The 16,330-nt window shown below is 39.9% G+C and overlaps 1 protein-coding gene across 3 annotated transcripts in view; it reads right to left on the bottom strand.

Moving 5' to 3' along the window:
* Positions 1-6,333: 6,333 nt before the first annotated feature.
* The window catches only part of HPRT1 (hypoxanthine phosphoribosyltransferase 1), a 31,412-nt gene continuing 21,415 nt past the window's right edge, over positions 6,334-16,330 (bottom strand). For 2 of the 3 annotated variants that reach the window (XM_043895519.1, XM_043895517.1), the window contains exons 5-9: positions 14,097-14,114; positions 11,396-11,478; positions 7,801-7,847; positions 7,570-7,646; positions 6,334-7,049 (exon numbers count right to left, since the gene is read on the bottom strand). In XM_043895519.1, the coding sequence (XP_043751454.1) occupies positions 7,002-7,049; positions 7,570-7,646; positions 7,801-7,847; positions 11,396-11,478; positions 14,097-14,114 (273 nt within the window). In that variant the 3' untranslated portion in view covers positions 6,334-7,001. The remainder of the gene's footprint in view (positions 7,050-7,569; positions 7,647-7,800; positions 7,848-11,395; positions 11,479-14,096; positions 14,115-16,330) is intronic. The other variant, XM_043895518.1, reaches the window with a different exon arrangement.

Below are 16,330 nucleotides of genomic sequence, written 5' to 3'. Positions count from 1 at the left end.
GTGTGGGTGAGAATGGAGACAATAGATATATGGAAATAAACATACTGACATCCCCTCTCACTCAAACTACAGGATTCATTCTAGCCCAGATACAGAAGTAAACATTGATGTGTGTGTACATGGGTCAGTATGCATGCTTGTATTTCCTAGCTCTGTCCACTGGGAGGACCTAGAGGCAAGAACACCCCAATAGTCATAAGCACATCTAGCCCTTGGATCTTGATTTCTAATACCATTGTCCAGTAAAGGAACCAGAGCTTCTTGAAGTAATGGTTGATTCCATACCAGGGCAGGGTAAACACAAGGTAAACCTGTAAAAGTCCATGGTGCCAGGAAATAGGAAAGTGCTTGGAAAAGGGTGGGACTAATGGGAAGATGCACAGCAAATGTTCCAGGGGGAAAAATGTGCAATATAAATGGACCTGTGATTTACGTTCAAAACTCTCAAATATTGTCATAATGAAAGGAATAGGAGAAAAAATGTTAAGAAGAGAAGTTCTACTGAAAAGCTACCAAGTTTGAAAGTCACTTCAGTCATGAATCATAATGAGGAAGCTCATTATGATGTACACTCAGGCTGTATAAAGAGAAAACTTTAAACTTAATTTGGCAGTTTTTATTGGTAATGCTTGAAGTTACAAATAATAATGAAAAACCATTAAAAAATCATTACTCTTTCAAGTGGTTTGAAGTATCTATAAAATTCACATTTAAAAATGGCAAAGAGCACACACAATCCTTCATACCAGAAAGTTATTTTGTCTGAAGCTGCCCACGGGATCATAAAATAAACCAGCAGAAAAATTTGAAGATCACATTAGAAGAACTCTGTAATCATCTTTGAAAATGCTTCCCAGTGCCAGAGGAAGTCAGTTTACATTCTTAAAGATCAGCCATGACCTCAAAAAAGCACTTTAATGTACAAGTCATTTGGAATTATTACATTCAATGAGCTTAATATTTTCCTCTATGCTATCAGTATATTCATTTCCACTTAAGAGCTGAGTGCCAAAGGTTAAGTGGCAGTGAATGAAGAGCCAGGTTCTGGACTAAGATTGCCTGGGTTCAAATTCCTCAGCTGCCACTTCTAGCTGTGTGATCCTGGGCAAATGATGCAGCCTCTCTGGGCTTGCATTTCTTTATATGCAAAACTGGGGTAATTAAAAAAACCCAACCCACCATCATAGGGTTTATCATAAAGATTCAAAATGCTTAGAATGGTTCTATTGCATATGGTGATAATTCAATAAAAGGTTAATAATAAATAGGGTTTGGGGGTTTTGTGTGGGTTTTCTTTTTTTTTTTTTTTGATTTGGGTTTTTTTGTTTAACCTGAACATGTTTGCTCCTTATTCTGGGTAATTCAGATACAAGTTTATAATATTATATTTACCTTTTAACTTCCTATCATTTATTCAACAAATATTTATTGGGCACTACAATTTGGCAGGCACTGTTGTAGGGGTCTGGGATAAAGCAGTGAAAAAGACTGTCCAGGTCCTGCCCTCACGGAGCTGATGGTGTACCACCGGAGACAGCCAATAAATAGAGAAATAGGAAAAGCTCCACCCGGCAGGTGCTTGTAAGGGAACAGCTCTGCCATAAGCCCTGTGGACAAGGCCAACTGCAGTCAGACCCAAGTCTCAGATCAACGCCCTGTGACCCTCCCAGGAACATGGTAAACAGCTTTGTGAGGAGCTGTCCTGAGGCTATTGGTCACCCACCTCCCAATCTTGAGGGGGCTGCCTTGGAAGGCAGTTTATGGTCCCTCTCGTTGGTTCCCAAGAGGCATGGGACTTCCAACCTTGCACCACTGAGGGTACAGCTGAGGGCGATACGATCATTTAGTTGGAGCATGGAGCCGACTCCACCACGACAGGGCAGCCTACCACTGTGTCACCTGTCCTCCCTGGTTTGGTGCCATCCTATACGGACGGGGGATGCAGGAAGCTGACATCATGCTGGGATCTCGCCTACGCTTTGAAGTAATAAACTCTCTGCATCCACTTTGGGCTTTGTTTCCCCCTTCCCACCCCAATCGATGGCAGAATGGCAAGTCCCACCTTAGCAGCTGTGGCAGTAGCTGCCATTTAGGGACTGCCTGACTGCTTGACAGAGCTAAGGACCATGAGGAAATTAAAACAGAGGTAATGGAGAGAGACTTTGAGGCTATTAGGCAGACCAGGGACAGGTCCACCAAGGTGACAGGTGAGCTCATCTGGGGGAACAGAGATATAGGCGGAAGGGACAGCAGTGTGAAGTGAAGTGAGACAGGAGGAGGAGGATAAATGAAGTTAGAGGAGTGGGCGGTCTGATTTACCTGGGTTGGGAAGATCCCCTGGAGAAGGAAATGGCAACCCACTCCAGTATCCTTGCCTGGAAAATCTCATGGACAGAGGAGCCTGGTGGGCTGCAGTCCATGGGGTTGCCAAGAGTTGGGCACAACTGAGCGACTAACATTTACTTACTTACTTTTGCAAGTCTGAGGGTAGCTTGAGTTTTCCAGTGTTAAGAAGGCAAGCGATATACAGTTGACGCTTGAACAACACAGAGATTAGAGCCGCTGACCCTCCAAGTAGTCAGAAATCCGCATAGGTGTCAGTTCCACATGCAGGTTCAATGCACGGCAGGGTGTCTAGCCCTGTAGGTATTTTTTGTAACACATTGGCGTATAAGTGGTCTCTACAGGTGAACATCGTTATTCAAGGGTCAACTGTAATCTGATTTGTATTTTTCCAATGACTATCATCCAAAAAAAGAGAGAAAAAAACACATAAGAATGAAAAAATGATGTCCCAAACTATGGCAACCCATTCCAGTATTCTTGCCTGGAGAATCCCATGGAGAGAGGAGCCTGGTGGGGTCCAGTCCTTGGGGTCACAGAGTTGGACATGACTGAAAGCAGGGGCATAGCACTCTGGTGAAATATGCTCAGAGTGCTAGGAGCCTGGTGCTAGGAGCAGCAAGGTGGGGAAGAGATAATCCACCCTTGTAGGAGTTTGGCTTGAACTCTGAAACCAGGAGCCACAGGAAGGATTTGAGCCCTGCACACACGTACACACAGCTCTATCAAGAAAGATTCACTCTAGGTATGATTTAAATTAGGATCACTTAGGCTGCTGTGTTGACAGACTGTGTCTGTTGGTCAGGGGAAAGGGGGACAAGAATGGAAGCTGGAGTTCAAATCAAATCGAATTGGAGGTTACTGCCATAATCCACGGAAGAAATAATGGCCAATTTGTCCGTGGCAGCCTTCCCTCCATGATTTTGGCAACTGAAGCTCAGAGATAGTCTCTTCTGTGAAATGTGCTTAGAATGGATAAAAATAATATATATAAAGAATTTAGCACAGCATCTGACATATATTAAACCTATTAAATAGTAACTACTGGCTTTGCCAGTTTCATTCCTGAAGCCTCTGCACCTACCTTGAGAACTGCTCTTACAGGTTCTTGTGTCTTTAAAAAATGCAAATACAATCTTATCTCTCTCTACTTAAAAACCCTGAAGTGCCTTAGCCCTGTGGAATGCAGAAAATCTACCTTCCTGGTCACAGCCTACTGGGTGGTCCATGGTCTGGCCTTGACCTTCCTCTCCAATCTCAGGGCCTGCCTCTCTCCTGGCTCAAAGACACTGGTATTCCTTCTCTCTCTCCAACCCCTCAGATGGTTGTCACCATCAGCTCATCTCTTCATGTGGCTGGTTTCTCTTCCATGCAGTTGCAGCTCAACCATGACCTTCCCTAACTGCCTTATCTAACATATGGCATTCATCCCTCACCCACCAGTCCCTAGCACATTGCTGTTTTAGGTCCTTCACAACCTGCCACTATTGGAAATTATTTGGTTTGCTGTCCCTCTCCCCAGCTAGAATGAAATCTTTGTGAAACTAGGAACCTTGCCCATCTTTCCCAGGACCTAGCATATTGTAGATGCTCAATGTATTTCTAGGATCTCAAATGCAGGGAAGGACATTACTTGATTAACTTAAGCCTAGCTAAAGAGTTAAGGCACTAGCCCAGGTTATCTATAAATCTTTTACACATAGAATTAAAATGGGGACCTACCTATATTTACAGGTATGATTCATAGATTATAAGCATTCACAATATGGGAACTTATGAAGACTTTGACATAATAAATTTTCCAGGTTGCTGAGGTTTTCTTCTTTACGCACCAACATTTCCCTGGATGGCAACATTCCTAAGACAGTCTGTGTTGCCCTAGCTCCTAAAATCAAGTAAATGAAATTTCATTTTCCCTTCCTTATGAACATTCCTTATTGTAAGAGGTTGAAGTGAAAGAGCAGCCCCGAGGGATTACTGAGGTGTGACATTTATGACCATCTACTCCAATCCTCAATGACTACATGGTCCTGAAACCTGCAGCTTTTTCCTTTTAAATATTCTTCCTCTACTTAGGCTGTTATCCTAAAAATTACTGCTATTCCTGTCAGTATCTCCCCTCCCCTTTCTCATATATGGACTACATCTGATCTGTTGAAAGTTGGTTAAAGAAATAAATCAGAAGAGGAAACAGCTCTGATTCTTTATGATATTGTGCCAACAAGCAGACAGATCTCGGTTTAATCCTTACCACTTACTAGCCGTGCACCTATCTTCTCAAAACATTCATTATTTTCTCAATGGCAATTCATGTTTATGGAGCACTTGCTATGCCCCAGGCTGCTGTCCTGTTACACCTGCACAATCCCATCTAACAAATCCTTACAGTAAGCCTGCAGAAGGACACAACATCATCCCCATTAATCAGTTAAGAAATGTTTCCAAAGTTAAGTAACTCATCACATAGCTAATAAGGAACGGTCAGTCTAACCCAGAACTCTTAGCTATTCTGCTCCTATTTGTGAAGCACTAGGTATACCTCAGTGACAGACAAAAATTCTTGGCCTCCTTTATTTTATACATAGTAGTTTGAACCTCTGAATCTCCTCCCCCTTATCCTTCTCTCGTCTCTTCGCTCTATGTTTGAATAAAATGAAAAAATTCTTGCCCTCCTTTGGAGCCTACATTCTAGAAGACATGAAAGAGACAAACAGTGAGCAACAAATACAAATGTAAATTATACCTCATGTTAATAGGTTATGTCACTCAAAATTGCCAATAGGTCAACTATTTAGACCTACACAAATGGTAACTTCATATGGTTCAACATGAGAGAAGGTGGTGGGCTTCCCTGATGGTTCAGATGGTAAAGAACCCGCCTGCCATTGCAGGAGATGTAAGAGACATGGGTTTGATCCTTGGGTAAGGAAGATCCCTGGAGAAGGAAATGGTAACCCACTCCAGTATTCTTGCCTGGAAAATCCCATGGTCAGAGAAGCCTGGTGGGCTACAGTCCATGGGGTCCCAAAGAGTCAGACTCGATTTAGCAACTAATACAGAGAAGGTGGCAAGTGCAACTGGAAAGAGGAGGGTGAGGCAGGTCTGCAGTGGGAGGAAGGATGCAGTGGTGAGTAGGGTGGCCTGGGACACCTGGTGGGGTGGACGCAGTGAGGAGAGGACTCGGGAGTCATCCTCTCCCTGATCTTTGATGCTATACTCACAGGGTAACACGTACCTCAGACGCACAGGTCACAAAGATCAAATGAGATAACAAAAGTGAAAATATTTTGCAAACTAGGAAGTTCTAGGACTATAACACATTATTATTCATTATCATTCAAAGTTCCCTGTGGGGAATTACAGAAAACTTTTTAAGGCACAAATATAGCTGGATGGCATACAAGGTTGCTAGTTCATACCTTACCTGGAACAGAGAAGCAATGAAGAGTTTTGGCTTAAAACTTACCTTCCTGCTCCCAGAAAACAAAAGGTTTTGTTGTTATTCTTTAGTCAATAGAGTATTCTCTACCCAAAGAAGGTAGCAGTCTATGTTTGAAAAACTATGGAAGTGAAGGTGAAGTTGTGACTGAAACAATTTAACAGAGTTACAAAAGAGAGAGCCAAGTTATTTTATATTATTTTATTTTTGGTTGCCCCTCTGCTTGTGGGATCTTTCTTCCATGACCAGGGATCAAACTTGGGCCCTTGGCAGTGGAAGTGCAGAGTCCTAACCACTAGACCACCAGAGAATTCCCTGAGCCGTGTTATTTTAGCATAGGAAAATAGAATAAACTATATACTATGTGTCTAAAATCTAAGGCCTCTGAAGAAGGTCTAGCTCTACCAACCCATTTTAATAGATAATCATTATTTGCTGTGTTTGGTAAAGATTACAATTAAGCTATCTACTAAAATTTAACAGACAAGGAAAAGGTAGCCAACGGAAAACTAAACTAGGTTAATTTGTAGAGAAATGACAGGTATGCATAATTTCCTTTAAAGAGACAGCTTTTATTTGAAGGATTTTTACACTGAAGAATTGAAAAAGTGGTAGGTTTTTGGAACTTACTGACCTGTACTGAAAAGGAACTGTTGACAAAGATTCACCAGAAATAATCTGAACAAGCAAGAAAATATAGTTAATACTACTGAAACCTACTAAAAAAGTTCCAGGACATACGGTTTCTCTGACATAACAATACCTCTAAGTGCTGTCATGGATACGAAACTGACTGTTTGCTACTTTTCTAAACACACAGTGGTATAGTTAACAATATTCAATCACTTCTGTTCTTTCCTGAATATATAAAAATTAAAATACCAATTAAAAAACTAATATATTCTTCTCTTTAAATGTTTCTTACAGATACAATTTCCATATTTTCAGTCAATAGTGGTGTGGTTTAAGAGATACTTCATTCACAAGTCAAACAACAATCTACCCAAAGGGAACTGATAGTCTTTAGGCTCATAGTGCAAATGAAGAGTTCGGGAATGCAGCAACTGACATTTCTAAAATACAAAACAGATCAAATTCTTAGGAGATACATGCAATAAGCTCTACTAAGCAGCTGGCCACAGAACGAGAACATCGGATCATGTCACTGGTGATTTCAATGGGACACCAGGTATTTCCAAACTCAACTCGAACTCTCATCTTAGGCTTTGTATTTTGCTTTTCCAGTTTCGCTAATGACACACACATGCTATAAAATAAAAATTGAGAAATTTACATTAGAAAAGTATCTGAAGTTGAAAGGCAAGAACAATATTTGGCATGTCTTCTATGAATAGTATTATGCTGCGGGGGTTTTAGTGAAACCAACAGAGGTCTGTGTGCCTTCCCCATCTTCCTCACCCATGCTCACAAATGCATTCTCCAGATTCCTGCCTCCAGAGGAGGAGGTGGGTATTTGAAGGAGAGTGACTTAAGAGACTGAAACTAGTTCCTTTCTTTCTTATGACCACGTCCATCATCTGAAATAATAATGGGACGGTTATTGTATATTAAAGCTGTTCAACTGTTGAGCCAGCAAGAAGTGTCACCCTCGCCTGGCCAAGTTCCAGCTCTAGGACGTCTGTACTTGACTACAGCTTTATGTGACTAATGGGAACCATCAGTCTGTTCGAATTATGAGGTGCTGGAAGGAGAAAACAAGTCTTCCCTTTTGTAACTTTTTATATGGGTTCTGAAAACTGAGAGTGAAGAAAAGAAGCATTACTTACATTCAAGTCCCTGAAGTATTCATTATAGTCAAGAGCATATCCCACAACAAACTTGTCTGGAATTTCAAATCCAACAACTAAAAAGAACCATAATTCATCATTCAGATAGAGAAAACATCACTTTCAAATCTAATATGTGTAAACATTCTCTAAAGTAACTCTAAACCATTTCACATAAAACTTGTTTGGGTTAAAGATGGTTAAATGATTGACGAAAAGTAATTCACTTACAGTCTGGTCTATATCCAACACTTCGAGGGGTCCTTTTCACCAGCAAGCTGTTAATTATAAAATGTGACATGTGACACATGGAGACACCAGAGGGCATTACAGAAGAGAACATGTGTGTTCTGCAACATGGTTTCATCTGCCGTTTAGCATGCTATGGTCATTTTTCACAAACTCAAAGAAAGACTGTGAAATGGACAGCAACATCACAGGGCTCCCTGGGCAGGGGCAGCAATGAGTTCCCACTACAGATGGGGCCCTTGACTGATCTCCACCTGGGACAGAAGGGACTGTTCTGAGAGCTGCCCCCTGACTACCCACATGCCCATCAAAGGGCAGCTCATTGGGAGGATGAATGGGTGGGGAATGCCAATGAGCAAAGATAAGATAAAGGCTCTTAGTCCCAAATCCACAGAAAACAATCCCTAAGCCACAAATAAGTGGCTTACAAAGAGGCACTTTAGCAAAAAAAAAAAAAAAAACAAAAAAAAACTACCACACTAAAGGAGTTGGTATTTACTTTGGAGGGCAGAAACTGCTGGTAGGATGCAGCAACTCTACAAAAGCTAATTTCATAACTCAAATGCTGCCTGCAGAATTTTTTCAGCTGTTAAAAAAAAACCTGTAATGGTGCTTTGAAAGTCTTTACATACGATAAGGACACTCCCAATAAAACTCAAGGTTTCACACCTTCAGAGATAAGTATATTAAAAGGGCTGGAAAGGACCTACACATTGAATCAACTGGGCACCTTAAAAAATATGTAACAGAACTCAGATACCCAAGTCATACCCCTCACCAATTATATCTGAAGCTCAGGGGAAGGGACTTTTAAGTTTTCAGGTGAGGGACTTCCTTGGTGGTTCAATGGCTGGGACTTCCTGCTCCAAATACAGGGTGTCCGGGTTTGATCTCTGGTCAGGGAACTGGATCCTATGCATCAGAGCTGGGAGTTCACAATGCTACAACTCATGATTCCACATGCTGCAGCTGGGGATCAAGGATCCCGAGTGCCATGGCTAGGACCTGGGGCGGCCAAATAAATAAATTAATAATTATTAAAGAAAAACTCTCATGTGATTACAATGTGCAGTCTAAGTTGAGAAGCACTAGCCTAAGCCTTAGCCTCCAAGAGATCATAGTCTAGTAAGTCCTTCGTGATTCTCCTTGCAGTAATGAGAGGAGACACTTGGACTCGGTTTTCATTTAGAAAGAAAATAACAAATCGATCACAGCAAAACCCCTTCTATCTACCCGAACTCATTCAGGAACATTCCAGAAAAAGGTATCATTAAACTCCGTGCAAGCTGTACTAAGAGCTCAGGGGAACTCAGCACCTTATGTTCCTTTGGATCTGAATGAAATAATTGGAAGTTACCAAAAAATGCACAGGGAGGGTGCCTGAGTCCTTTCTCCAGTTTCCTCCAATGAACAATTCATATAATGTAGCACATTACCACAACCAGGACATGGACATTGGTGGACTGACCTTGTCCAGATTTCACCAGCTTTACCTGCTCATATTTATATATATGTAGTTCTAGGCAATTGTATGACATGTGTGGATTCCTGTAACCACCACCACAATCAGGATACAGAACTTTCCATCACACATGGCTTTCTCTTGCTACCTCTTTATTTATAGTCACCTCTAAACATCACCTCCTAACCCTTGGCAAACACTAATCTGTTCTCCATTTCTATCACTTTGTCACTTTAAGAGGTTGTATAAATGGAAATATACAGTATGTACCTTTTTTAAGGTTGGCTTTTATTGAATAGTCCCTTGATCCTCCTCCAAGTCATTGTGTGGATTGGTAGCTTGTTCCTTTTTAGGGCTGAGTAGGATTCCATGGTAGGGTGGACCACAGTTTAACCAGTCACCTACCAAAGGACATTTTCGTTCTTTCCAGTTTGGGGCTATTACAAATGCAGCTGCCATGAACATCCATACATGGGTTTTTGTGTGGATGCAAGTTCGCATTTCTCTGGGAAAAAAGCCCAGTGTACAGCTGTTGGGAGCTGTATGGCAGATACAGGTTTAGTTTCTTTTCTTTTTTTTTTTTTTTTTAGGTTTAGTTTCTTAAGAAACTGCCAAACTGTTTCCCAAAGTGGCTGCAGCATTTGACATGCCTCTCAGTTAATAGTTTTTTAATTTCACTTTAACTTTGAAGTTAAAAAGCTTTCTAGTCATTCTTAACCCTGCTCTGAATAAAAACAATAAGCTTTATGTTTCCTCTCTTTATGCATAAAGCACAGATACACATACACTACACAAACAAATGCACAATATATCTGTGATGTTAAAATGTAATGGCAAGGAAGAGATTAAGAAAAAAAAAGGTTGAAAAACAACTGACTTGGGTCAAGTCCATCACTAAGAAATGACCTAGGTATTCTTTGAATACTTCACACCTCCAGCAACAGGAAATACCTCTCTCATGAGGCAGTCTTTCTCAGTTTCTCAGCATATTCCAGGAAAGAGGCACAAAAGAATATCTAGAGAAGTACATACCATGGTAGGTTGACATTTAAAACCCTAAAAGCACGTAGAGAAATAAGCAAGTGCACTGATTGGTTTACAGGAAATTGCTTAGAGCACTAGAATGCATCATTTCTACACTTTCATCATGCCTGTCCCAAATTCTGATGATAAATTTGCACCAGCTATCAGAAAAGCCCCAAAGGACAAACTGCAGACATATGACTCAGTGGAAGGCTTACTCTGATTCAAATATGTTCAACAAATACTTTGCTCCATTAAGAGAGGTTTATAAAAACCAGGTAATCATTTAGGGGAAAAAAGGCAGATCACTATCTGACCCCTACATAAAAATTGCAGATTGGTCAAATTAAAAAAAGAATAAGGAAAAAAAAATCCACACAGGAATGTCAGTCGACAAAACACTTAAAATAGTACAGCATAAACTCAGCCAGGTTTCTAGGTTCAAATCTCACCCTTACAGTGATCCAGCTCTGTGCTTTTTGGACAATTCCCTATGCCTTGCTACCCCCATCCTCGAAGTGGGACTAACAACTGATCTCAGAGTTGTCGGGGGGGAGGGTGGGTGATGAAACCATAATTAGGGATAAAATAAACACAGGCAGAATAAAGCAAAAGCCAGACAGCATAGGTAGGACCAGGAGGTGAGGCTGATTCAGAAGAAAGGAAGCAGGCACTGTCCACTTTCAATGTAGTCACAAAACAAGATGCCATACACAGGACCACTCCATCAATCAGTTGCAGGAGTTAAGGAGCTTCAGGGCCTACCCTTTCCTACCACCTTCTAACTTGTCTTTAGGATCCTTGGTCTCAATTTTGCTAAGTGGCCCCAAATCCTCTGCCATGCTACCCTGGACAAGTTGGTATCATTATTATATTGTTGAAAAACCAAACATTAATAACATAAGACAACAAGGCAACTGCAATGAAAGTCTTTAAAACGTGACGAATGATTTATAAGAACGTTTACTGAATCCTATTTGAGATTATATTACTTTTTGAAGATAAAACAGAGTTGAGAAAATTTACCCTTACAAAGAAGCAAGCACTCTTTTTTCAAATGAAGTAGCTTATGTCAAAATGTTATATACATACCTCGCAACCTTGACCATCTTTGGTTTATGCTTCTTGACCAAGGAAAGCAAAGTTTGCATTGTCTTCCCAGTGTCAATTATGTCCTTTAAAAACAAAGAAAAGATATTTAAATGGCAAATAAAACCATCACAGCTTTAAATTCAGTCATTATACAAACACACACCAAAAAAACAAAATCCCATGTATAACTGGAATAATGCCATTTTTTTCAGTGCAGTTATTCTCACAATTCATACTGAGATATTCTGGAATCTGAAAATCAGTTGGCTCTCAGCAAGCAGTAGGAATGCCAGTCCTCAGGGCTGGATTTTATAGGCACCAAGAGGTCAATGACAGCTAGTTTAAATATATATGCAAGTATGTACACACATATTTTATTAGAGAGTTGTAGTGCTGCCCTTCATTATAAGAGATTAGATATTTTTTCATAAATTCAAGATGAGGATGCTCTCCTTCCAACTCTTAGACGCAGGTGATTAAAAGACCACACTGAGAAACACTGTTTGATATCATCTTAAAAGTATTCAAGGGACTTCCCTGGTGGTCCAGTGGCTAAGACTCCACATTCCCAATCCAGGGGCCCGGGTTCCATCCCTGGTGAGGGAACTAGATCCTGCATGCCGCAACTTAAGATGCCGCATGCCACCACTAAGACCAGGTACAGCCAAGTAATTAAAGACTAAAAAAAAGTATCCAAAATATTAAGATTTTACCATATAGAATGACTTTACATGAAAGTGAATTTTAGCTATTTAGTCAAAAGTAGGACATTATTCAAAAGAAACCCATCTCTAATTGGGAAAATATTTCTTCAACCATAACCCTAATGTTCTTCAGTGAAAATATTCTCTACAGATGGTCTAAAGCAGTGCTCACAAAATGAAGCTGTAAGTCATCAGAAACACCAGGGCTGGGGATTTGTGAAAAATACAGATTTCTGGGCTGCGGTAGACAGACTGTGACTCCCGCCTCCTAGTGGACACATCAAGAATAATTCCCTGCTCCCTGAGTGTGAGCAGGACTTGTGAAATGATGGAGTAGTCATTAGGTTGTGTTACACAAAATGGCTGGAGCAGCCTGGAGAGAGATTCGGCTGGTTTTAAAGAAGTCAGCTGCCATGTGAGAGGGCCATGTGCCAGGACATGAGGACAGCCTAGCAAGAAAATGGGGCTCCCAGTCTTGCAACGACAGGAACTCGGTTGTGCCATCGATGGGAATGAATTTGGAAGAGAATACCACAGTACCATGAACCACAGGTAAGATCAGAGTCCCAGCCTTGATTCAGCCTGATGAGACCTGGGGCAGAGGACTCAGCTACCCTGAACTCAGGCTCCTGATCCCCGAACCCTGAGATAATAAATGTGTGCTGTTTTAAGCTGCTTAGTTTGTAGTAATTTCTTAATTGGCATTACCCTAGACAAAGTGAATCCATCTGAAGTGGAATTAGTGAATCTGCATTTTAAAAAAGCAACCAGTTCCCAGGGATACTCATGTACACAAACCCTTTGGAAAGAGTCTTACTTGTTTATTTATTTTTTTAATCTATAAGCTAAAATCTAAGAAACCTGATAACAATAAAAAAATGAATTAGGGGTTACTGGTAGCTCAGATGGTAAAGAATCCGCCTGTAATGCGGGAGGCCTGGGTTCGACCCCTGGGTCGGGAAGATCCCCTGGAGAAAGAAATGGCAACCCACTCCAGTATTCTTGCCAGGAGAATCCCCATGGACTGTAGCCCGCCAGGCTCCTCTGTCCATGGGGCTGCAGAGTCGGACATGCCTGAGCTACTGAGCACGTGCTGCTCTTAGGCCTTACACCATTTCACGTAAGAGTGAGAATTCTTTCTATATAGTACTTTGATGAGTCATTTGGCAGTAACAGTCAAATTGAAAGTGTACAAATTCTACAGCCAAGTCATCCCACTTCTAAGTGCCTGCAACCAAAGGAAACTCAAACACATGCACACGGGACATCGCAAAAGGATGCTCTTAGTAATCCTGTGGAAGTAGGAAAAATTGGAAGCAAACTCCCTATTTGTAGGGCAACAAATAGGTTGATTCATACACTGCAATGTTATGATGGATTTTAAGGTCAAGTAACTCTATATGTCTCAACATGAATAACCTCAAAACCAATTCTGAGTGAGAATAATAAGTTGCAAGAGAGAACATATAGAGACTATGGGCTTCCGTCATAGCTCAGTTGGTAAAGAATCCGCCTGCAATGTGGGAGACCTGGGTTCGATCCCTGGGTCGAGAAGATCCCCTGGAGAAGGTAAAGGTTACCCAATCCAGTATTCTGGCCTGGAGAATTTCATAGACTGTACAGTCCATGGGGTCACAAAGAGTCGGACACAACTGAGTGACTTTCACATGTAAATTATCGAAAGATATGCTGTGTATATGATTATATATAAGCAACAGAAGCATAAAAACATGGATGGGAATGATATATATAACTTTAAAAGAAATTTTTAAATTCCAAGCCAAAAAGAGAGGGGTAAAATATATACCATGTTTCCACTGTCCAATTTAACTTAAAAATAAATGACTAAATACTTCTTACAAACAATCTCATTCCCTATAACACAAGCCCATCACTAAAACTGATGAAAAGGAATTTCTTTCCCTAGGTTACCTTTAGGACTGCGTATACCAAGTTAGAAAATCATAAACACCAAATTAAAAATATGTCAAACTTACTTCAACAATCAAGACATTCTGGAAGAAAAAGAGAAATGAAAATCAGTACAGTGAATCAGACAGTGTTTCCAATTATAGTTTAAGTCACATCATAACAAACTCTAAGGATTTCTCCAAATTCTTGTTTTAACCTACTTTATCAAACCCTGATTTAAACAAATGGGCCATCTGTTGAGATTTGGAACTCTTTAATATAAAATTTTCACTGCAATGGAATTTTTAAAATAAAATTTGACCCATACATTCAATTTTTTAAAAGAGTTTCCATTACTTAAACAGAATAACCTTGGGCAAGTTGAAAAATTTCTCTGGGCCTCAGTTTCCCATGTAGAAATACACTAATGTGTATTCTAACTCTTAACATTCAAAAACTATAATTTGTACAGTAACTCCAAAATCATGCATTTAACTTACCATATGGAATCCTACTAAAACCCCCATTTTCTTGGTAGGCTGAAATTGACCTGCATGTGCTCATATTCTTGGACTAAACTAAAAAAAGATACCAAAGCTTCCTGTTACCATAAACTCTTATCTCAATTTCTACCTCTCAAGAATTTTATAGCTGAAAGAACCCTTAGAGGAAATACTGCCTTAACTGTCTAAGGTAGAGAAGAGTCCTATCTATTCTTGAGAATGAGGTAGCATTTCACATACTGATTATAATCAGTCATAAGAAGATTCATGTTATATTATTTATTTGTAGTTCTCATTTCTGTCACATACCTATAGCATCAGGTATGATGTTCTCTATACTTTTCTAAGTCAGTGGTTATCAATGGAGGTTTGAAAGAAACATTAGAAATTTTTTAAACCTCATCTTATTTAATCTATAATTTTATAACTGCATGTATTTTATAATGTGCATTATATTATTACAATAGCTCATATACAATACTCTCTTCATCATATAACAACTAATTTCTCTCTTCTCAAAAGATACTGTAACCTAAATCTTTAGGAAAACTGAATACACAGTTGACCCTTGAACGACAAGGAGGTGAGGGACACCAACCTTCCACACACTTGAAAACCATGTATACTTGTACAGTCGGCCCTCCATATCCACAGTTCCTCCATATTCACAGATTCAACCAACTACAGATTGTGTAGTAGTGTAGTATGGATTGATGAAAAAAAAATGCACATGAGTGGACTCACACAGTTCAAACCCATGTTGTTCAAGGGCCAACTGCAATCAATTAATGAACCAATAATTGTTTCACTACCCACCATGTGGTTTTCTCAGCATTTTTCCTAGCCCAGCTAGCACATCTGAAGGATAATATTTTCCTATCAGTAACTCTGGCTCACTGATGTGGCAATCAGAACCATGGGATGGAGTTATAGTTTGAAAACAGCATTGAATTATGAGACAGAGAAACTGGAGTCTAGTCTTGGCTCTAATACTAAGTAGCTGCAAATGCTTGTCTAAATCATAATCAAAGACTTTTAGTACTATGAGACAGTTTACACAAATCAAAGTCTAGAGAGATTAAATATTTGCCACACAAAATTATAGTATCCAGAGTATGGTATCATTACTGTTTAAAAAATAAAAGAATGAGAATTGCTACCATTATTGAGAGTTTATTTTATATCAAATAGCTACCTCTTTACTTAATAAATGAAAAAAAAAATGAGGCTCAGAGGTCAAATGATTTGCTTAAAGTTATAAAAATAGTCAAGTGGATAGACTTGAAGAGAGGTTTTCAGGGTTCAAAGCCCATATTCTCAGCTACTAACTGGAAAAAAAGGGAAAACTACTCATAGAGACAAATTGAAATAGAAAGTCTAAATAATCTGTAATCTCACCACTAAGAAATAACTTCACCCAGCTTCTGCATCTTGATTTTTTTCCACAATAAATGAGCTTGCTCTAAGTTATTTCAGAAGCAAAGAACTTGTAAGATCACAGAGCTATGCAGTGGAACAGCCATTAGGTGGGAAAGGCAAGGTCAAATGGAATCAGAAAGCTTTGAAGGCTAGGTCCCTTCCAGCACTAAAAACTGATTCTAGGAGTAAGGGCTTCAAATGACTTCTAAATATGGACAAAGCATGCTGAAAGGGAAGGAGGATATGCCTGGCAGAAAGGGAGAAGAGTCAACAGATCACAATTTCTCCTTTGAAGTTTTCAACAGATGTTGAGGAAGACAACATTAGTTTGCCATGACCTTGATATGGGACCATAGAATTTGACACAAGTGTCGTATCTTAAAATTGCCTTACAGATA

Source organism: Cervus elaphus, chromosome X (genome assembly GCF_910594005.1).
Source record: "Cervus elaphus chromosome X, mCerEla1.1, whole genome shotgun sequence".
Classification (NCBI taxonomy): domain Eukaryota; kingdom Metazoa; phylum Chordata; class Mammalia; order Artiodactyla; family Cervidae; genus Cervus; species Cervus elaphus.
Note: the sequence above shows the minus strand (reverse complement) of the source record. Positions and strands in the feature narration are given on the sequence as shown.